This window comes from Bidens hawaiensis, unplaced genomic scaffold, assembly GCF_021521415.1.
Source record: "Bidens hawaiensis isolate Kalapana, Puna unplaced genomic scaffold, B.hawaiensis_p1.1 tig00053351_1, whole genome shotgun sequence".
NCBI lineage: Eukaryota > Viridiplantae > Streptophyta > Magnoliopsida > Asterales > Asteraceae > Bidens > Bidens hawaiensis.
In genome coordinates this window covers 71,634-94,448 of record NW_027499620.1, presented here as the reverse complement: position 1 = coordinate 94,448, position 22,815 = coordinate 71,634, and the positions used below count along the sequence as shown (strand labels likewise).

The 22,815-nt window shown below is 37.1% G+C and overlaps 1 protein-coding gene and 2 pseudogenes across 1 annotated transcript; 1 reads left to right on the top strand and 2 right to left on the bottom strand.

Annotated features, from left to right (window-relative positions):
* Positions 1–4,476: 4,476 nt before the first annotated feature.
* On the bottom strand, positions 4,477–8,969 carry LOC143600105 (putative sodium/metabolite cotransporter BASS4, chloroplastic). Its single transcript, XM_077077885.1, has 14 exons — positions 8,686–8,969; positions 7,506–7,611; positions 7,239–7,346; positions 7,081–7,148; positions 6,848–6,924; positions 6,573–6,633; positions 6,400–6,468; positions 6,215–6,328; positions 6,098–6,119; positions 5,908–5,975; positions 5,719–5,804; positions 5,523–5,652; positions 5,353–5,454; positions 4,477–4,657 (listed from the first exon to the last, which is right to left on the bottom strand). Exons 1-14 carry the CDS (start codon positions 8,896–8,898, stop codon positions 4,583–4,585), a joined length of 1,299 nt encoding a protein of 432 aa, XP_076934000.1. The 5' UTR covers positions 8,899–8,969; the 3' UTR covers positions 4,477–4,582.
* Positions 8,970–17,193: 8,224 nt separating this feature from the next.
* Positions 17,194–19,848, top strand: LOC143600104 (putative pentatricopeptide repeat-containing protein At5g08490 pseudogene; annotated as a pseudogene).
* A 1,934-nt stretch (positions 19,849–21,782) lies between these two features.
* LOC143600103 (uncharacterized) lies at positions 21,783–22,558 on the bottom strand (annotated as a pseudogene).
* Positions 22,559–22,815: the final 257 nt, after the last annotated feature.

The following is a 22,815-nucleotide window of genomic DNA, read 5'->3' as shown; positions in this document are numbered from 1 at the left end:
GTACTTGTTAAACCAATTCCAAAACTATAAAACACACTTCAAACCACAATTAACCTTAAACCGACAACAAATGGCAACTAATGATGACGTTGTTATGGTGATCGAAACAACAAGATGCCCCGATGTTTGGGTTCATTACGATTTGTGTCTCATGACCGACTCACATGAGTTGGCACGTTGCAAATATTGCTCGAAGTTTCTTAAAGCAGGGTCCAACTCGACATTACGAAAACATACGAATAAGTATTGTCGAGAGAAAAGAAGGTTGGAAGCTAAAAAAACGGAAGTGGGAGAGTCGTCCGGCTCTACCACCCCAAAATAAATATTCCCGGATTAAAATGACGGACTTTGTTTTTTATGTTTTAATTGTTATGTTTAGTATCGTTTATGTTTTAATAATGTTTGTAATAGTTATTTTTTAAATAAATAAAATGTTCGTCGTTATTAAAAAAGTAACAAAAATTAATCATGAGTAACAAAAGTAATTATAATAAAACAAATCAAAACTAAATATTAGTTGAACAAGTTACAAATAATTTTACCAAAACAAATAATTACAACTCTTCTTCGTCTTCATTCTCGTCTTCACCCTCGTCTTCGTTATCGGAAGAAACCCCATCCTCCGCCTCCTCATCATGAATATGACGCTCTATTGGTATTTCGTCTTCAAAGTTCGCCTTGTGTTGTACACGATCCACCGCATCCAAATGGTCCTTTAGGCAAATGCAAACCTCTAGAGACTCGGGAGTTAGTTTTGTTCTTCGCATAGATAACACCCTCCCACTAAGAGAAAAAACCGATTCGGAAGCAACCGTTGAGGCTTGTACGGCAAGCAAATCACGAGCCATGGCGGATAGAATGGGAAATTCGTTTTGTTTACCTTTCCACCAAGCCAACAAATCAATATTGCGAATTTCGTCGACCGTTGCGCCCTCAACATAGTTTGCTCCACTATATCGACCAAGTTCGCTACTTGGTGTGTTTCCTCTTTGCCTCTTAGATGCCGATTCACGAATCCCATTCATCAAGTTTATAAGTGGGTCATTGCAGGCCTACTAGTTGTTGTTTTTTTCACAAAAGACGATCTCGTGCTTGGACCATACATTTGAAAATAATGGTCATAAAGGTCTTGAAGGTTTTTGTTGAGCTTGTCCTTCGCTTCCGTCGACAACTTCGGGTCAATCTCGTGCATACCTAAGTTGTCGAATATTTCCTCAATCGTTGTTTCAACCCCATTAACATTCCAATAGGGGTTTAATGCGGCGGCACAAGTAAAGACCGGCGGTATGTTATCAAAATATTTTATGAACTTTTCTTTCATCACCGAAACAATATTTTCGAAGAGTTTGTTCTTCTCCGCAAAGCTTTTAAAAACACAAGACATATAGTACAATTCTTGCAAAACCCAACAACTAGTAGGGTAATAGACTCCCGATAATTTTGTTGTTGACTTTTTGAACACGTCAAGATACTCCAACAAATAACCGACTTGGACCCAAACACTTTCCGGAAACATATCGGCCTCGCGTTCTTCAACAAGATTGTTATGAAAAGCTTGTAAAGTTTGGCGTTGGGCAAAAGCACACTTTAACATATGACAAGTTGAGTTCCAACGGGTTGGAACGTCCCAATTCGGCCCCAAATACTTTCTTTCAACCGACTTGCAATAGTTCTTATATTCAAGATGTCTTCTTTTACCACTTTTGAAGACATCTTGTAACATAAGTCTAAAGTATTTTAAATCATCACAAATGTTTTCATTGTCAAGACCTATTTGAACAACCAAGTTGATGATATGTGCAACACATCGGACATGAAAAAAATCCCCGAAACAAGGTGGTGAATATTTAATGATAAATTTTTCAGCCGCCTTAGTATTGTTTGAAGCGTTGTCAAACGAAATCGAAAATATTTTATTTCTCAAGTTGTAAGTCGTTATAACTTCATCAAGTAATTCAAACAATTTTTCGGCGGTATGTGGGAACGGGAAGTTTTCAAAAGCGATGGTGCGTTTCATCAATTGCCATGTCACCGGATCAACCCAATGAGCGGTGACACATATGTATGATTCGGGCAACCCGTGTGGTGCCGACCAAACATCGGTAGTTAAACTAACCATGGCTTCTAAAGAATGAAAAGACTCGATTAACTCTTTTTTAGCACACTCCCACAACCTGATACAATGACGTCTTAAGGTAGTACGACTTACATGTGTGTATCTCGGTTGTAGAGTTTCGCGAATCAACGACGTCAACTCCGGGTCATCAAAGTGGTTAAACGGCAAACCTCGTTGAATAACGAACTTTGCCATTCTATCTTGAACTTGAGTTGTGTTGTAACGAAATAGTGTACCATCTTTACCCAAGTCAATTTGATCGGTCGTGCCAATCCCTTTCAACGCCTTGCAATATGGCTTCTCGATGTGCTTTCTCAAAGTAGAGTTGGAATCGTGCTTTAATATTGAACCACATAGTTTGCAACGAGCCTTTTGATAACCTTCGTCATCCACAATCAAATCCCAATTCTTCCATATGTCTTGGTTGCGGTTATGGTTGACTACCGTAACAACCCTTGGGTCCTCCGTAACAGGAACGGGGGCAACAAAAGCACTCTTCTTAGCCTTCTTGTTAGTTTTTTTGATGGGTGCCATAATAATATTTAGTTGGATGGTCGGGTAAAGGAACGGGTTTGCTAAAGGAGTAGTATTTTAGTTTATTTTTGAGTTTGGTGGTAAAACAAGTGGCGGAAACAAGTTATATATAGGTTTGGGCATCAAAAACCGGTTCCAACGGCTATATTACCGTTGGAACCGGTTCCAACGGATCTATACCGTTGGAACCGGTTCCAACGGCTATATTACCGTTGGAACCGGTTCCAACGGCTAATTGGTGTCTAAAAAACCGGTTCCAACGGCTATATTACCGTTGGAACCGGTTCCAACGGCTAGTTTGACTTTTGTTTGACCCTTCAAAAAAAACCCGTCGGAACCGGTTTTTCCAGGTACGAACCGAACCGGTTCCAATTAAGAACCGGGTAGGAACCAGGTTGGAACTGATACTGACATACAAATAGGAGAACCGGGTACGATTTTCGGGTACAAAAATACCCAAACCGGGTATTGTACCAACCGGGTTGGAACTGGAACCGGTTCCGGTTCGGTTCCACCAGTTAGGTTCCGGAACCGGTTTTTTTGTGCACGTCTAATTACGACAACACTTTTCCTGACTATATATCGTCGGGATAGAAATTTTAGAGTTATACCAACTACATGTTGTCGGGAAAAGTTCAGAATTAGTTGTCGGGATAGGTCTGATTTGTTGTAGTGCATTTACAAACTGAGTCAGCGCGGTCCATGCAAACCAAGCCAGCTTGGCTTGTTTATAAACAAGCTAATTTCAAACGAGTGGCGAGTAAAGAGCTTTTAAGAATCACTAATAACAACCAAAAATTACTCACCCCATAAAAATACATTTCTAATTATGTGTAGATAATCTATTTTTATACTTTTATACATACATACAAATTTCCCACACATACGTATTCATAAACATGTAGTCTGATGGAGGAACAACTAGGGATGAGATCGGTACCGGTACCGAAAATACCGATACCATTAATCATCAAAAATGGGCACCGGTATCAAAAATGCTCGGTACAGTACAGTATCAGTAAAAAACCAATACTGTACAGAATTGTACCGATCCCGAAACTTCACAAAGTGGGTACCGAATTTTATCAAAATACCCGATACCGGTTTGGCTTTGGTAACCAGTATCATTTGATCATCCATGATACTCTGACAGCAACTCGTATTTGATGACAAAGAAATTTCATTTATAACAGGCATTGTTGTGCAAGACGTGTAAAGGTTAAAAAAGAGCTCAAATGAGCTAAAGTGCTAAACTTTAAAATTACTTTATAGGTAGTTGATAAAGGCTAAATGTATCAGGATTAATGATGTAAATATAAAAAGGTATACAATAAAATAGATCAAATTATTACTTTATTATGAGCAATGTAGTTGTAACACTGAAATAATATTGAGTTACACAATATGCATTTACCTTTAGTCTTTTGTATATATCGTAGTAAATTTGTAGATGGTAATTTCTAACTCTAGAGACACTTATTCGAACTGCCTTTCAAAAAAAAATCTAATGTTAAGTAAATCCTAATTACCCAATGAATTGATTACACTAAAATTACCAACTACACGAAATCTCAAATTCATTAACCCTGTCAAACCAAATTAGGGCAGTGGAAGAACAAACCAACTCAGTGCAACTAAGAATTAGATGGAATTTACATAAGACTTTACTTGATCGATTCAGGGCGGTGAATTAACACTTGCCTTCATCCATCAATCTTATTTCATTTGTTTGATTTGCATTTGTTGATGATATCTTCCATATAAACTTGGTCATAATGTTTTTAACAAACTTTGAGAACTTTTGTGACAGTGATTGCATGTTAAAGATAAAAAGAATATAAATATACCCTTACGACATGTTCTTAGTTATTGCAGTCGTTACACAAAACTATCATCGTTATCTTGATCACTGCAATTCCCAGTTATTGCAATCTACGCCACCTTGGCATTGCTAACTGATTGTTCCTTCTTGTTCCAAAAGCTTACAAAGAAAGAGTCCATGATAATCTACACACACACAACAAAAATAGAAAAGAAAAACACACACATTATGAGCTGTAACAGAAATTCTGCTGAATCCGGGGAGGGGGGGGGGGGGGGGGGGGGGTTGTTATTACAAATGATGTTGTCCTTAAAAGTGGTTATAAATTTATAATTGATATAGTTAAATAAATGGTCATTGTGGTTTTGTCAAAAGCACATGTTTGGGTAAAAGTTTTAAAAGTTGCGCTTTTGAGGTTTGTGGTTTCGATTTTATAGCAAGTTTGGGGTCTAAGACTAACCTCCATTGATTTTCTGTTAAATTTGGATAAATGACCAAATACCCTTTGACTGAAAAAAAAAAAGAAAATAAGCACCATGGACTGTTTATATCATCTACACATAGTTTATATAAATAACGTTTTTTAAAAGTTTTACACCCCCCCCCCCCTTCTTTTTTTCTCTCCCACTCAAACGCAAATAGCCTCTCTAATTAAATAGACTTAATGACATAAATGGTATACTTGTTCAAAAAGGGTATGACCCTCATTTACACAAATATACAGAAGTTTTTAACGAAAGTCAGCCTTAGAAGTTAGACCCCACACTAGTTTAAAAAATCAAAACCACGAAACCCAAACTTGCAACTTTTAGAACTTAGTACCAACCACAAGGACCATTTGTGTAAATCACTCTTAATAACATGTAAACGTGTGTTAAACCTGGTTTAAATGTGCTGCTACACACGGAAGGACAAGCAAACCGGATTCACCAAATACACCACCGAGTTGATCCACGACTGCAACCAGCACCGGCAAGGTTTTCTGGAAATATGTCTAAATTTAAACAACTGTTTTCTTTTCTTTTTTCAACATAGTCTTATCATTGTCACCTGACTTGCAACAAGTAACAGTGCAGTAGCACTTTCCTTCTTTGCAAAAACCGATTTGCTGCCACCAGATACAGAAGATAGGATTTGTATTGAGAGAGCATTGAATCCCAACAGTATGAGGTGAAGAAGCCTGCAGTTGATGATATAAATTTATATTCAAACTCTATAAACATTATTTTATAAAAATAAAACATACGCTCCCATTACGACAGCTACAAGAAAAACTGCAGGCTTAACTGCTAGAAGCAGTGGCCTTGATCTGCTCACTTGTATCAAGGGGACCTGAATAAGATTAATCATTAAACACAAAAGTTGGATTAATTTAATTTGACGCATTGTTGTGACAAGATAGGAATATAAAATAATAAATAGAGTTTAGTCTTACCAAACTTAGTAAAAGTGAATTCAAATTTGATAGCAGCTTACGATTAGTGTCAACAAAATCAGCAACACCTGCAATGTGTACGAAATTCGATGATTCAGAAGAAGTTAAGTACACAAATGTCAAATGCATCTCAGTATTAATTCAAACAGTCCATAAAAACATGAAAATTAGGCAGAGTAAGAATAATCACCTTTAAAGGATTCCCGGAAAACCTGTCAAATGAAAGAACAAGGAACTTTTAAAACTCAAAAGATCAGCTAAACAGTAAGTAACTTACATAATTATATATATTTTGTTACACTGTTACCTTCCCTATAATCAGAGGTATTAAAAGTGTGACAATAAGGCTTTTAAATAACGGACCAGCAGGAACAGATGTACCAACTCCACCAGCTACTAGTTTTGATATAGAAAATGGAACCTACAACGTATAAAAAGTAAATCTATGTAAATATGAAATTATTTAAACGTGTAAAATGTCTCTGAACTTACAAAAAGAATTCCCAACAGATTAGATATAACTGTCATTGCAAGAGCCAGTGCTGAATTTCCTCCAGCAAGCTGAATCAAAAAGATTCAAACTTTGGTCACAGTCAAACTTTCTTCAATCTTATAAATATATAAAAAATGGTAATAAAAAGAAGTGTGAACAAAAGTCAACTAACCCGTGTTAATGCAACTCCACTTGATAATGTTGTAGGCATGCAACAAAACAGAGCAAGTCCTGTAAGGAATATACAAAATGACAAAATAATAAGGCAAAAGCTTAGAAAACGGTTAATTTTTAAGATTACCCTAAGTGAAAACCTTTTCAAAGTCTGCAATTAAAGCTAGTTACACGTAGAGCAGCCAGACCAAGTTTGTTATTATCTTAATAAGCAATTAGTCATCAAATTTATATTAGAAACGTATTGCACGATCTTGTTCTAAGGTCAAACATGTGACAAATTCTTGAGGTTGAAGATGAAGTTGCAGGATAACTCTAGAAAAGAAAGGAGTAAGCAACAAAATAGAAGCCTGCACTGACCATGATAAGAGAGTGATTCGAAACTTCATCATTTACCTTGATAACAAACATAAATTCTGAGATCAAATATCTGATTCAGTTAAGATACTAACAGTATTACTGCTGCTTAAGTGAAACTAATAATTATAAAAGTTCATAGTTCATACTAGCCCAAAAAGTCCAACTGGCCAGGCTTCAGCAGCTGCACCTATTTCATCACTACGCAGTGTCAAGCCTGTTAATTATAAACAAGAAGTAAAAGCTTGTTAATAAATAAAGATTTTGTCATATTGATGAATAAACTAAAAGTGTGACTTCTTTTTACCTGATATGATAAATATCCCAAAAGCGCTAACTTTTGATACATGATATGTATGAGCAAGACAACCAAGGCTGGGGTTTGCAAGACCTAATGCTACTCCTCCAATAAGAGCTGCATTAAATTAATCAGTAACTAATGCGGGCTGTGATAATACAATTACAAAATCAAGTATCAATAAGAGCTTTTGCCCTGTTCAAGTTCCATTTCATATGATATTTAACAATAACAGCATTAACAATAATCCAATTACACAAAAGCAGATGGCATTACCTAATGGAAGAAAATTGCTGGAAACAAAATTCAACAAAGGTTCTGCAGAAACCAAAAACTTGAATGGTCCAAGCTTTTCACCAGGTTGATTCGGACCACCGTTTCCCTGAAACTCCAACCACATTACTATTCTTCAGATCATACATTTAGGAATGAAAACGAGCCAAGCTACTTGAGATCGGATCAATAAAAATCTCAAAACAAACTGAGCCTTATCGAGCCGAGCCTGAGACTCAAATAAAGCTCGTCTAATTATCCAAGCCCAAGCTCGAGCCTTGTGTATTTCAAACTTTTAGCTCTTTTGGACTTTAATCTATTAATTTCACACCACACAGCCGAGCCAGGGGCGGACCTAGCCCCTTTTAGGGAGGCGGCCGCCCACTTAAAAATAAATTCTACTGTTATGCATATGTAGAAATTCCGACTGCGCCCCTTAAAATCAGTGTTAAGCCCCCGATTGCCCCCATGAAAAAAAATTCCAGGGTCTGCCACTGATCTGAACGCTAGGCTGAGCTTTGGCTCATTTAAGCTAATGCACACAAGCTCAAGCCAAGCTTAGGCTCATTTGATGTTTTCTCAAAATTTATAAAAATAATTAAAAAATTGTATACAACTTAATTAATAAATACAAACGAGCCAAGCTCGAGCTTAAAAAAACACGACTAACTAGCCGAGCTCGAGCTTTAGAAAAGAGAGCTTGAAACAAGCCGAGCTACTTGAGATGGGCTCAATAAAAAGCTCGAAACAAGCTGAGCCTTATCTAGTCGAGCCTCAGCCTCATATAAAGCTCGTTTAGTTATCGAGCCCAACCTCGAGCCTTGTGCAGTTGTGCATTTCAAAAACTTCTTTTGAACTTCTGTATATTAATATCACACCACGCAACCGAGCTCGAGCCGAGCTTTGGCTCATTTAAGGTACTGCACTCGAGCTCGAGCCAAACTTAATACTCGTTTAAGATTTTCTCGAAATTTATAAAAAAATAGGTATATATAAATTAATTAACAAATATAAACGAACCAAGCTCGAGCTTTAAAAAAACACGACTCACGGAGCTCGAGCTTTAGAAAAAAGAGCTTGAACTGAGCTCAATACATATAACCCTAGCAGTTGTAATTTACACAGCTTGTGAATTAACTTAATGCATGCATTTAACAATTAAAAATATATATAACTAAACAACCTGATCTGAATTGATGCTGTTTCTGATAACAATAGTTCCGGTGAATGAACGGAGTTCCCGAGGAACCAATGACTTGCTTATACTCGCGCCAAAAGAACAATTGCCGGAAAATATGACGTGTGACGGCTTGAATTGACGGTTGCCGGAGCGATGAGTTGAGATTCCGGTCACCGGAGAAGTGACGTGTCGTAAGGATTGAACGGTTCCCGCCATCTGCCCCTAAACGGAGCTGGACCTCACACAACACACTCAACTGTGTGCTTGTTTGTTTTTTTTTTTTAATATTATTACTATTATTATTTATTTTTTGTGATTGGTAGTTCTTTGAAAGATGCAAAAGGTTTGACAAAAAAAAATGCTGAAAGAGAAAATTAACTTTAGAATTACTTAAATGTAAAAGCTTATTGGATTTATATATCTAGCAATATGATTCGTGAAAAGGTAAAGTGTTCGTCGTTTTAGAGTATTATGACATGTTTTTTAAGGATAGAAAATGCTAGAAAACTAAAGTCAATACCTCAAATTGGAGAGATTAGGAGAGAAAATGTTTATGTATATCATTAACTACCTATTAACTCCTACATTTTCTTTTCTTCTATTTTTCATTAAACTCGAGAACATGAAATGAAGTGATTATTTTCCTCCCCCTCTCTTTTTTTTCTCCTTCAATTCTCCTCCCTTTCTTTTCTCTCCTTAAATGAATCTCGGGAATACGGTGTTAAGGTTGGTAAAACTATAAAGCATGAAACATGACAAAGGAGATGTTTTTTACATGAAGATTTATTGCAAAAAGTATATATAAAACAATCAATGTATGTTTAAAATTATATATCTTTTACAATGACTTATGGATGCATTGATCTACTTCATTTTTACGCAATGTAAGGCCTCTATCATTATTTGTTAAAGGTGTGCTACATGGTTTATAACAATGCTAGTTTTATTTTGAAGATTGTTACTTAATAGAAATAGTTATACTCGTATTAATATATCTGACAACATCAATCGTTGTGAAAAAGGTAAGGTGTTCTTGATATAGAACGTTATAACATGTTTTTATCAAATTTGTTATTGTATTTCTAAAAGGTGTCATTTAATAATTTTGAAGATAGTACAACAGTGTGATGCCACGTGGACCAATCAGTAATTACTAATTAGCAGGACCAAACTATCTATTTTTGTCACACCCTCAAATTCCATTAACGGAGTTTTACCGTCAGAGGGTGTGAACTAACAGGATCGGAATCATTAGTTATAATCAAACCATAAAAACGTTTAAATGAAATTAAGTGCGGAAGCGTAAAAACCAAAAGACAAAAGTTGCGTCACGCAGGACGACTTAAAAACCCAAGTAATAATAGTTAAAAACATGTTTGCATATCAGAATGTTCAAAAACCATGCATGATCCTATACCGCGCGCCCGCCTCGGCTACCTGAGAATAACATACTAAAAGTGTCAACACAAGGTTGGTGAGTTCACAAGTTTATATAAAATAAAGCGTTTAGCGTTTGCGTTCAGCGTTTTGCGTTAAGCGTTTTGCGTTAACCGTTTTGCGTTAAGCGTTTTGCGTTACCAGATAGTGTTAAATCAATTATATATCGATATGTAGCTAGCCTATACAACAAGTATTACTAAGTGTTCGACACCGAAGCTGACTGTTTATCAAGTGCCTTGTCACCAGGTCATCCAGACCATGGTACGTGTTAGCCAAAATTACACCCGCTCGACCTCCAGTCGAGTTTAGCGTTGGGTGGGGTTTGTCAAACCCAGTAGTACTACTCAACAGTGACTCGCTATTCCAAATATTAACCGGTTCGATGTGTAGGACTTCAAATGTTTCGTTTGCCACTTAGCCTTTACAAGTGATATATAATTTACTAACAAAATCTTAAATGCGTTTATCGGAGTATGTTATCTCCCCCAAGTGAAAAGCGTTTAAAACAGTTTAAAATGGGTAAGTGAAACTCACTGTTTGCGAAGAATTCCCAAAAATAAATCACCAAATGATGCGCGTCACAGAAAAACTCTCTCTAGCGTTCTAAAACAACAAAGAGATTTTTCTAAGTGTCGGAACTATTATCGAGTCTCTAGACTCGGCACATAATACCTATGCACACAATATGTTTCGTGTTTCGTTTGTGAATCGTGTGTGACTTTAACAAGTACATTTGTGATACACTACATGTGTGAGCAATTATTTACGTGTCATGTATTAATAATGTACATCACTAGCAATTACTCCCCGTGAGGGCAATTGTGACATCTGCCCTGATCCGACCCGACCCAGGTACCCGTTTCCCTTATCCGATCTCTTTCTTTTATGATTTAATATTTATTTATACTTATATTTTACTTTTAATAATAATATAAATTTCCTTCCCGCCTCTTTCTCTCTCTTTCTTTCCGCCGTCCCCTCCCTCTTCCTTCTCTCATTCCGCCTTCTTTTCCCTCTTGTCGCCGTCCCGCCCATAAGCCTTGTTTCCCTCAACTCTTTGCTTGTCCTTTGGTTCTTCCCGCCTAAGGATGTCTGCAGCTCCACGCGCCAGACTCCTTACATGGAAGCCTGCGTGAAGACATCTTGTTCCTGCGATGCGTGAAGAGAACTCTTCTCGCAGCGCGCTAAGAATGCATGTTCTTCCCGCGATGCGCTAAGAATGTATGTTCTTCCCGCGATGCGCTTAGAATTCTAGTTCACACAGCACGCTAAGGATGTGATTCTTCCCGCAGTGCGCTAAGGATTGTTGTGCCAGCCTTCGCGCTCGCGCACTCAGCCTTCCCGCGCTTAACCCTTGTATCTTCTGTTTAAATCTAGCCGTTTGCTTTTGTGTTGTCTTATCTTTTGAGCCGTTGACCTAACCTATCTAATGTCTGAATAGTTACTTTCGGCGCAGCATGCGTACCAACCCCCATTGGTTGGTAGAAAAAGTGACTGACATTATCTTTTGAGATCTGCTTTTGCCATGCTTGACCAGTACCTTTATCTGATCCGCCCATGCTTTTTACTGTTTCCCTGACAGCTTTATCTTGCCCCCTGCAGCTGCCATATCTTTTGATATCTTTACTTTTCAGAACTTTTTACCGTTGATATCTTTTCTTTTACTTTTTGAGATCTTTTCCCCTTTTTCTAGGGTTTGTGTCTCCTAGGGTTTTCCTATATATAATAATAATATTTTCATAACACATCACACACAAACACTTAATCTCTCCTGTTCTCTTGCTCCTTGCTCTCTCTGCCGTCTTCCTCTCTGCCTCCGTCTTCCTCCCTGTTCTGCCCTGCTTTTCCGGTAATATATATATATTATATATAATAATTTACTTATTTAATTATGCTAACTTATAATCAAGACTTAAAACAAATCATTAAAACAATAATCTTAATTATAGGTTAACTTTGCTTGTTTAAGAGTTGATTCTTGCATATCTTTCACCGCATCGTTTATCAAGTGAGTTATCTCGTATCTAATCCCTTTTTATTTTAAATGCTTTGGGATGTTCATGTGTTCATACAAAACTTGAGTCTTAAACTGTTTATGAACTTTAGTCGCGCAGTATCCCATGTGTTGAGGACGTAGACTTGGCTGTTTATTTGTATGTGTGGATCATTAACCGTATGGACGGTCTATTCCGCAGTTTTCATGGTACCATTAGATGAACACGGGAGAACATTCGTTTATGATTTTCTCTTTTGTTACACTTGCACAGTTAGTCTTGTTTGTGAGCTCAATTGTGAGCACTGGCAGTCTTGTCTCTTAGAGTTGGTCCCGATCAGATTACACCCTTGTTGAAAACCAGACATACACATGTTGCGCGCAGATTTTATTGTTATCTATGTATTGTATTAAACTTGATCTCTCACCAACACGCAAGTGTTTGACGTTTATTTTAACACATGTTCAGGTTTGCAGTAGCTGTTTTGGAGCTTGTGGACACGTAGGACGTTTTTACTTTTGGACCTAGAATTAAAATGTATCAGGACAAGTTAATTATGTTTGAATGTTATAATTTATAATATATTGATTTATGTTTGATTTATGTTCTTTATTTTCCCCGCTGCGCGTGCGCGATAAAATGTGTATTAATAAATATTGACACCAATAGTGTCACGAGTAATGAAGCAATATGTGGCGCCCCGATGTATAATCCGCCTTTGGTCGGGGTGTTACAGCAATTTGGTCAACACATAACAATTAACTAGCAATTATTCCCCGCAAGGGCAATTTGGTCAAAACACGACAATTAATTAGAAATCATTCCCCTCAATGGCAATTTGGTCAAAACACGACAATTAATTAGCAATCATTCCCTTCAAGGGCAATTTGGTCAAAACACGACAATTAATTAGCAAATACCATGTTTCATGCAACTTTTACAAAATTCAGCAACTAGTTTCTTAACGGCAGAATTCTACTTGTAAAACTAGTCTATTCCACCGATCATAGCATCTCAATTAGTTTACCAAAAATCATCACAAAAGCATATATGTATTAGGTTTCCAGAACATATTTTATTTTATTTTTATTTCACATATATTTATCACAATGATCGATTTACCACAGCAAACTCACAACAGTCAAATTTATGCGCAACAGAATGTTATTTGAAATTCCCGTTAAATGAAAAATCCAACAAGTGCAAGACCACTTGGGTTAGGTTCCTAACTCAACAAGTCAACTTTCAGAAGTGGAACCAACCCAATTGGTCTCGTAGTTCATGAGATATAACATTTACAAAACAACCTAACAGCAGGTCTAACAACACAGCTTTGCACAACGTTTTTGTAAAATCATAAAGGTTAACTTATACACGTCCAAAAATTGCAAATTTATATTCTCTAGAAACTAGACTCAACCTAGTTTACTGTAGTATCAATAATCTCAACCAATTTTCACATTTACACCCAGATACAGTCAATTGAACATCAACAACACAATCTGTTCAGAAACTGTTTGCAACAAAACTCAACATATTAACCATCTATGGATCATAATCCGTTCATATAACACTCTAAACACCATAACCACTATCCATGCATATCAATTACACCATACATACATGGTTAGGGTTTTATTTGATCTCAAAATCAAAGACACAACAATTAACATGTAACAATATCAATTCTAGTTATCATTTATCATCAATACACCATCAAATCAAACAAAATCATATGAACACAATAACATATAGAAATCGGACCTAGGGTTTATAATTAACCCATTGAAAATCGAAAATTAAGCATAGAGGATGCATAGGATAGTTGTTTATACCTTCCTAGCACCTTAATCTTCAATCAAAAGCTTGAAAGATTGCTTGTATGTGTGTGTGTGAATGGCGATCGCAAGAGAGGGGGAGGGGGGGCTGGCCGATCGGTCTAGTGAGGGAAAGAGGGAGATTAGGGTTTTAGGTTTATTATTATTAATAATAATAACATGTTACATCTAGGTCCCTTCACTTTCAAATGTTACTTTTCTAACTTAATTAACTAGTTCTAGCACATTGAGTTAACGTTTATAACAATGTTATCACATAACACATAAGTCTAACACATAACCATCACATAATTATTGTTTTGACGTTTTTCGTTTTTTCACCAATCGTTTGCGTCAACTCGTTTGCGTTTCGGTGCAAATCCCGAAAGACTACACATGTAGTAAGTGTAAAGCGTCATTTAAACCCTAGTTTAAATGTAATGAGGTGTGCGTTATAGATTCAGTAATCTTTAAGTTTGAATTGACGGAGTTGAGTTAACGGAGTTAACCTGAAATTGACGATTGTCACAATTTTAATCTATACATGTAACAAAACCTACGACCCGTTTCACAACCCACAACCATACGGGTATTTGCCTCGTAGTCACGCCAAATCATAGGATTAAGCGTTGGCATAATGTATTTTTGGAGATTTCGTAGAAAAAAAAATTCTTTATACAAAATCATTTATGTTGTTGGTTTTTGCCAATAAGATGTTTCACTATTGTATTTTATTTTTATTTTAAAGTTTTTCTTACAATAACGTAAATCATGTTTAAAATCCTATCATGTTGTGTACAAATGATATCAAAGTGCTCACAGTAATTTTTTCATATATCTACAATAATTTGAATTTATAATGATGTCTGGTTGGTTGCAGACATATTTTAACATTTAAACATTGATTAGCCAGGTTCATCCCTACTTTACTTATGAGTTATGATGTCTTTGTGAATCTTAATTTCTATGTTGCACATACACTATTAGCCAGTAGCCAAGAAATATACTGCATGAGTATGATTTATGCAGACATATACACATGTCCGAGTCTTCATCTTAGCAAGAACAAAAACACATATAAGAAACAAGACGCGTTCTGTTGAGTCAAAATCATCTTCAATTCGACAGGAAGATATCATCCATAACTTCCTTTCATCTTTAAAGATCAGTACGCTTAAGTACCACCACCCTTTTGACTTTGATCCTTCGCATTCGCATAATTCTCAATAACTTCTGATATTTAGCAACTTTGACTTTATTATCGACGAATGATCTGCATTTGACCATACATAAACTTTTCCAGTTTGACCACCTCTTATATTTAGCAATATTTTCTGCATTTATTTTATGACGGCATCAGCTTGGCATATTTAGTCAAACCCGATAACTTTGACCAGCGGTTTAAAGCACTGCATCATATTTTCAGAAATTCCCAAATTTCCCTTCAGGCCAGAACTATTTCAACAGCACACTACCCACCTTTTTTGTTGGCATATCAGTGAGCTCTTTAAAAATATAGGTTCTGGAAATCCGATCCAAATAAAAAATGGTTTTTTGTTAACAAATGACAAACAAATATATGCATCTGCAGTGCAGTTCTAATAAGTTATAATCTACATTTCCCATCCTACAATTACTCCATTTGTTCACTTCCGGGAGCATAAGTGCATTCATTTGGACTTTGGCCTTGTGCAAGCATCTCATCGAAGAGTTTGCGCGCATCTACACAACGCCCAACCTGAAACAATTCTTGTAACATCGCGCTATAAGTGACCACATTCGGTTTTATACCTTTCCCAGCCATCCCACGAAACATTTGCATGGCTTTTTCTATATTCAAATTCTTGCAATACCCGTTCAATAAACTACTGTAAGTGATAACATCAGGAACAAGACCTCTAAGTGTCATTGAATCAAATATTTCCCTTGCTTTGGTCATTTCACCTCGTAGACAATAACCATCTATAAGTGAACTGTACGTCACTATGTCGGGAACCTGACCTCTCTCAACCATGATGTTTATAACCGCCTCAGCTTCTTCTACTCTACGTTCCTAACGCATCAACTAATGCGGTAAACGTGTGCACATCCGGATAAATCTTTTCATGTTTTTAAAGCAAAAAACGCTATTGAAAAATGTTTTTTTTAAAGCTTTTGGAAATTGCAATTTTTAAAAGCTTAGTCAGTTTTTAAGCAACATGATTTGTGAAAAGAAGTGTCGTTGTTTTAGAGTATTGCGACATGTTTTTATTGGACCTGGTATAGTATTTCTGAAGAGCGTTGCTTTAATAATTTTGAGGTTGGTAGAACTATAAAGCATGAGAACATGACACATGATATGTTTTTTACATGGAGATTTATTGAAAAAAGTATATATGAGAATGTGGAAGAATAGAGAGAGAACTATTCATACATATGTTCTACCAATCTTTAATTATTACACATATTAAAAACAATCATTATATGTTTAAAACTATACTTTGGGTGCATTGATCTACTTTAATTTTGTGCAATGTAAGCCCCCTCCCCTTATTATTTTTTGAAGGTGTGTTGCGTCCCGTTTAAAAAAACATGGGTTACGTGGTTTATAACCATGCTAGCTTTATTTTGAAGATTTGTACTTGAAACAATATGGTGCTTGCTCTTGATTTCGAACATAACTACATGTTTTTATCATATATGCTATAGCATGTCTAAACGGTGTCATTTTATAATTTAAAGTTAATACAACCATGAAAGAAAAAAGTACATCAACATGGCAATCAACGATTAGCGGCACCAAACCATCCATTTTAATCTATGCTAGGTAACAAAGCCCGCTGTGTTGAGGCGGTTATGTCACAGGGTCTAAACAAAATAAATAAATTCGTAAACACCCAAAATACAATAAATTAACATATAAAAAGCTAATGTGTTTTTTTAGACCAAACTTAGAACAAAACATTTCAATTATATTGGTTTTCTTGGCATTTTTTCAATTTTTATTCTAGCCTCTTACTAGTTTTAATAGAATCTTCATAAAAAAAAGAAAAAAATAAACGATAATAGAAACTATGACCCTCATAATTGGTAAAGTTGTCATTGGGAATGATGTAGCAGCAAAGGTTACGGTTGTTTTCATTGTCGGGTATTAGTGTAAGCGGTGTATTTGGAGATAAACCCGACTAAATATGGCCTTTTGATTAAGCCCGGTCAGGATTTTTACAACACTATTGAACGAGATGGTAATATCGTCATATTCAAGACTGGTTGACTTGACTTCACACATATAATTAAAATCATCACAACCTTCTTCAGTTCTGCAACATGAATGAATCCTCATACAAAACATTTGATCACCAAATCTTGGCAGCCAATATTAAATCATGTGCTGCAAACTCCAACATCAACTTAGGCAAATCTCTTCATACCACTGCAATCAAACTAGGTATACACTCTTGTATCCTCATATCCAAATCACTTCTTAATATGTATGCAAAATGTAATCTTTTTAATGATACCCATAATCTTTTTCATCAAATACCTCACCCTGATACAGTCACCTGCAACATTATGTTATCCGGTTTAGCAGCCACCTGGGTTCATGATACCCAAGTGATCAAATTGTATAAAGCTTTGAGCTTTAATGTCAGTTCGGTTACTGCAGCAATTGTTCTTCCGGTTTGTGTACGGTTGAATGGGTTGGTGTTAGGAAAGAGTGTTCATTCTCATGTTGTGAAGACGGGTTTGGAGTCGAAAACCCTTGTGGGAAATGCGTTGGTTTCGATGTATTTGAAGTTACGGTGTGGGTCGGGTGATGCGCGCCAGGTGTTTGATGAAATGTCTGAACGAGATGTTGTGTCGTGGAATGCGATGGTTGCGGGGTTGATTGAGAATGAGTTGGGGGTTGACGCGTTTGCGGTGTTTAAACGGATGGTAAAGGAAGGTGTGCGGCCTAATTATGCTACGGTTGCGAATGTTTTGTCTGTTTGTGCTTCGGTTGGAGGTGATCGTGTGTATCGTTATGGGAAAGAGATTCATTGTTATGTGATGCGTAGGGAGGATCTCGTTTGTGATGTTTCTGTTGTGAATTCGCTTGTGGGGTTCTACTCAAAAACTAGACGAATGAAAGAAGCGGAATCATTGTTCAGAGGAATGAGTTCAAGAGATTTGGTTTCTTGGAATTCGATGATTGCGGGTTATACCTCGAACGGTGAGTGGTTTAAAGGGTTGGAATTGTTTCAAGAATTCAATTCTCTAAGTTTAACCAAACCCGATTCGATCACTATTTTAACCGTTCTCGCTGCCTGTGCAAATTTACAAAACGTGCAGGCGGGAAAGCAAATCCATAGCTACGTTATCCGTCATCCTAGCCTATGTGACGTTACATCGGTTGGAAACTCACTCGTAAATTTCTACTCAAAATGTGGTGATGTGATATCTGCATTTCGGTCCTTCTCGTTAATTCATAAAAAGGACTTGATATCATGGAACTCGATACTGGATGCATTTGCGGAGAGTCGACTTGTAATAGATTTTATCCAGCAGCTACATATTATGTTCAAAGAAGGTGTAAAACCCGACTCCATAACTATTGTAACCGTAGCTCAACTTGGGGCAGATGCTTCTAAAATGTGTATGATTAAAGAAGCTCATGGTTTTTCGTTAAAATTTCATCTTTTTCCGGGAAATAGAGAACCTACTCTTGGTAATGCGTTGATTGATGCGTATTCGAGATGTGGTAAAATGGATTATGCGTTAAAAATATTCGAGAGCTTTTCTGGAAATAGGAATGTTGTGACATGTAATTCTTTAATATCTGGATATGTGAACAGCGGTTTCCATGATGATGCGGAGACTATATTCAAAAACATGACCGAAAGAGATCTAACCACTTGGAACTTAATGGTTTGAGCCTATGCAGAAAATGGTTATTTTGATCAAGCCATTGATTTGTTTCTTGATTTGCAGAATCATGGAATGAAACCGGATTCTATGACCGTAATGAGTATCCTACCCGTTGCTAATCAAATGGCATCGATTCAGATGGTTAACCAGTGTCATGCGTATGTCGTTAGATCTTGTTTTCAAGATGTTCAATTAAAAGGAGCGTTTTTGGATGCGTATGCAAAATGTGGAAACATAAAGTCAGCATGTAAGTTATTCGAGTCAACTCGGTACAAAGACCTGGTTGTGTATACATCTATGGTGGGAGGGTATGCGATTCATGGGATGGGTGAAGAAGCGCTTCGAGTTTATTATAAAATGGTAGAAAACGGTGGGAAACCCGATCATGTAATAATAACTGCTATACTGTCTGCTTGTAGCCATACAGGGTTAGTACATGAAGGTTTAAAGATGTTTAACTCATTAAACAAGGTTTATAACATTAACCCAACCATGGAGCAATATGCTTGTGTGGTGGATCTTCTTGCGAGAAATGGTCGAATTAATGACGCGTATAGTTTTATTACTAGTATGCCGGTTGAGCCAACTGCAAACGTGTGGGGCCCGTTGTTGGGTGCTTGTAAGAATTATAACGAGGTGGAAATGGGAAGTGTGGTTGCTGATCATTTGTTGAAAATGGAGGCGAATAATATGGGGAATTATGTTGTGATGTCGAATATTTATGCTGGTAAAGATAAATGGGAAGAAGTGTTGGAAATAAGGCGGTTAATGAAGACGGAAAAGTTGAAAAAGGCGGCTGGATGTAGTTGGATTGAAGTTGATGGGAGGAAAAGTGTGTTTATAGCTGGAGATACTTCTCATCCGTTAAGAATCAATATTGTTAATGTAGTGTGTAACTTAGATAAACAAGTCAAGGATCGGTTTCAGTTGTGAATAACTGATTTTGGAGGTGACAATATTGACCCGTTTAGAGGTCAAACGGGTCGGTCTGGATTGTGTTTTAACTCGAACAGATCAATGTAATAGCTTTCGATATTATTACAAAATCGGGCCTTCAACAGTTGAGATAAATCCAAAAATTATTTCACTTGGAAGTCTCAAAGAAAGACGCTTCAGAGTGAACGTATTTTGTTTTTAGTCGCTGTCTAGGAAACCTGCACATACCAGTATCTGAGTTTATGGCTTTGAGCTATCGGAGCTTCAGAAGTCACCACAATCAGCTGGATTTAAGATCGAGTCCAATGCTAGCGATTACAAATGCAAGTGATAAATATATTCTCAATTAATCAGGTAACTTTGCATCATGACATCATCAAACCTTATATTATGTTTAAACAGGAGCCCGATTTGAATATTGTTTATGATCTGAAACTTCTCATTTTTTGCATATTTTATCACAGATTATGGATATTTAGGCTGATTTCAACTTCAAAAGTCGAAAGTCATGTCCTTATCATGTTTGTTTAATGCTACTAAAATACTTTCAATCGAAAACGTAAGTTTCCACCTTATTGCCTAACATCCATCATTGTTTGAGTGATTTTATGCACTAACTGTAACTAATTTATTCTTTGTTGAAGATCCCAATCAATCCGCATCTCACGCACAAGTTTCCAAGTATGAAGCATTTGGAGTTCGAGTGTTGTAATAAACCCTCAATTAACTCCCTGAAAGCTGTGAGATGGTTATGTGTATTACGGGGTTGTCAATGAGTTTCTTGGTAGCGTATCGAGTCATTAAATAATCTGATTTTCATGTTTTGCTGTTATTCAAAATTAGAATCGTATGTAAAACGGAAAGAGTCTCTGGTAGCGTGTCAAGTGATCAAGTCATTAAATCAGCTTAAGTTATTGTATGAATGAAAGAGTCCTGAGTCCTGACTTCTCTTTTGGAACTATAAGCCAGCTGCATTGATGGTTGTGTATTGTGTAAGTCGTTCTTGCTCCCTGTGTGTCAACTTTCGAAATATCATTGTTAAAATTTCATAAACTAGTAAACCAATTTTCATTAGCCTGTTAATGTTTTGTCAGGTCATGGACAAGTAGATCTATATGTGTTGATTTGATTATTAGTTGATTCGGTTCGGTTACGAGGAAACACCAAAATCGGTGAACCTTGACCATATGTGGGATGGCCTTATCAAGATCTGGACATCGCATGACGCTAGTCCAGATTTGGGATGAACTGCTTGGGGTTGGGTCGTATAAATATCAAGGCAGGCGAGTTCAAATCCATGGTCGCTTATTTGCATAAACTCTCATCCTTCATTTTTCTTGTATATTGGTAGTTTAACATCATGTTATTTGAGACTTGTACTATTTGATATTGTTAGCTTGTTACCCGAGACATGTATATGTAAAAGACCATCAATGATTGTCCTAAAAAATTCTGTACTATTGACTTTTGATTCCAAGTATAACTTGTGCCAACATTCTTTCAAGGCTTACTGCAGTTATGCAGTAGTAGGTTTTTCACCTTTTCTTCAGAATGGTTTGCTTAATTTCTTTCATATGACTTGCATCCTTGATTTAATAAAAAAAAAAAAGAGATCGATCGACCAAGACTCGAAGCACATTTTCTAAAAACTTCTAAACTTTTTATACATAGCGTCTCGAGTCAAGGCCAATAAATCAAGCGTCACGTACAAGAGGCAGCCTTCTGCACTAAAGAGTATAGATGATACCAACAAGTTCAGTCTAACCTAAACTAAGCCAAAAAGCGATCACTTTAATACTCGTTTAAGACCAACAATAAGATATCACAAAGCAGAACCAACTTAAACAACACTAAACTCTTTGCTAGCAGCATAAACATTCCCATTTTATACAATCATAAACAAAAATCACATCAAGCAAACACAACCAACACGATCAAATCCGATTTATATTCATACACAACTCTTCCGTTCAATCATAAAATTAACGTAGATCAATAACAAGTATCATCAAACTTATAGTAATTATCAAAACACAATTAACAACGAAAAGAGCGTATAAATCAAGAAACACGCGTACGCAATAAGCCCACGATGCTCATCCCCACACGACACCAGCTCGACCAGCAACCTTGTACAAACCCGTGTCGCCCATACCACGAAAACCCCCATCATTACAAACACCACAACCCCACCTTGCGGCACAAACAACGCCGCGGCCGACAACATCACAATCGGCAACATACAATACCCGATCAAACTCAAACACCTGTAAAGATCCAAATTCCCATTCCGCCCAGCCAGCATATTAAACACCGTATACAAAAACAACGAAGCCACCGTCACCCACCCCAAAATAATCCCAAAATGCAATTTACCAGCGAGTAATTGAAACAACCCGAAACCCATCAGAAACAGAAACGGGCCGGAAAGATCCGGGTCCTCGTGGAGATCGGGTTTGACCCGGAACGGGTTTAGGATTGAGAGGGTTTTGTGCCAGATTTGTTTGGTGTTGATACCGAGTTCTTCTAGTAGCGGTGGCTCGTCGTCGAAGTTGGCGGAGATGCTGCCGGAGATGGGGTTGAATTGGGAGGTGGAGGCTGGAGATGAGCCGATGTCGAAGGACATGAAGGGGATGTTAGGGTTTGAGGATCTTGGGGTTGGAAGGGTGCCGTGGGGCGGCGTTGTGGGATGGTGGTGGGGTTTCCGGCCGACGGGAAGATCACCGGCGGGACGTTGAAGTCCTTCGACATGGTGGTGGGATCGGAGTGGTACGAGACTTGGAGAGGAAGAAATTGTCGAGAGGGATTATTATGGTTTGTAAGTAAAACAAATATTTGTATAAGGAGTGCACATATCTGGTTTTTCAATACCCGGTTATGGGTATGAAATCGAGTTTGGTTATGACTGAGAATTGAAAAATCAGGTATTTGTCATATATGATCGGGTTTTCGATAGCCTTATCAAGATGCGGGATGCGTAGTAGCTGTTGTCAGGTATAGTCTCTAAAAACTACACTCTATGCACATGGTTCGAGCCGGGTATAGAACTGGGTATTTGA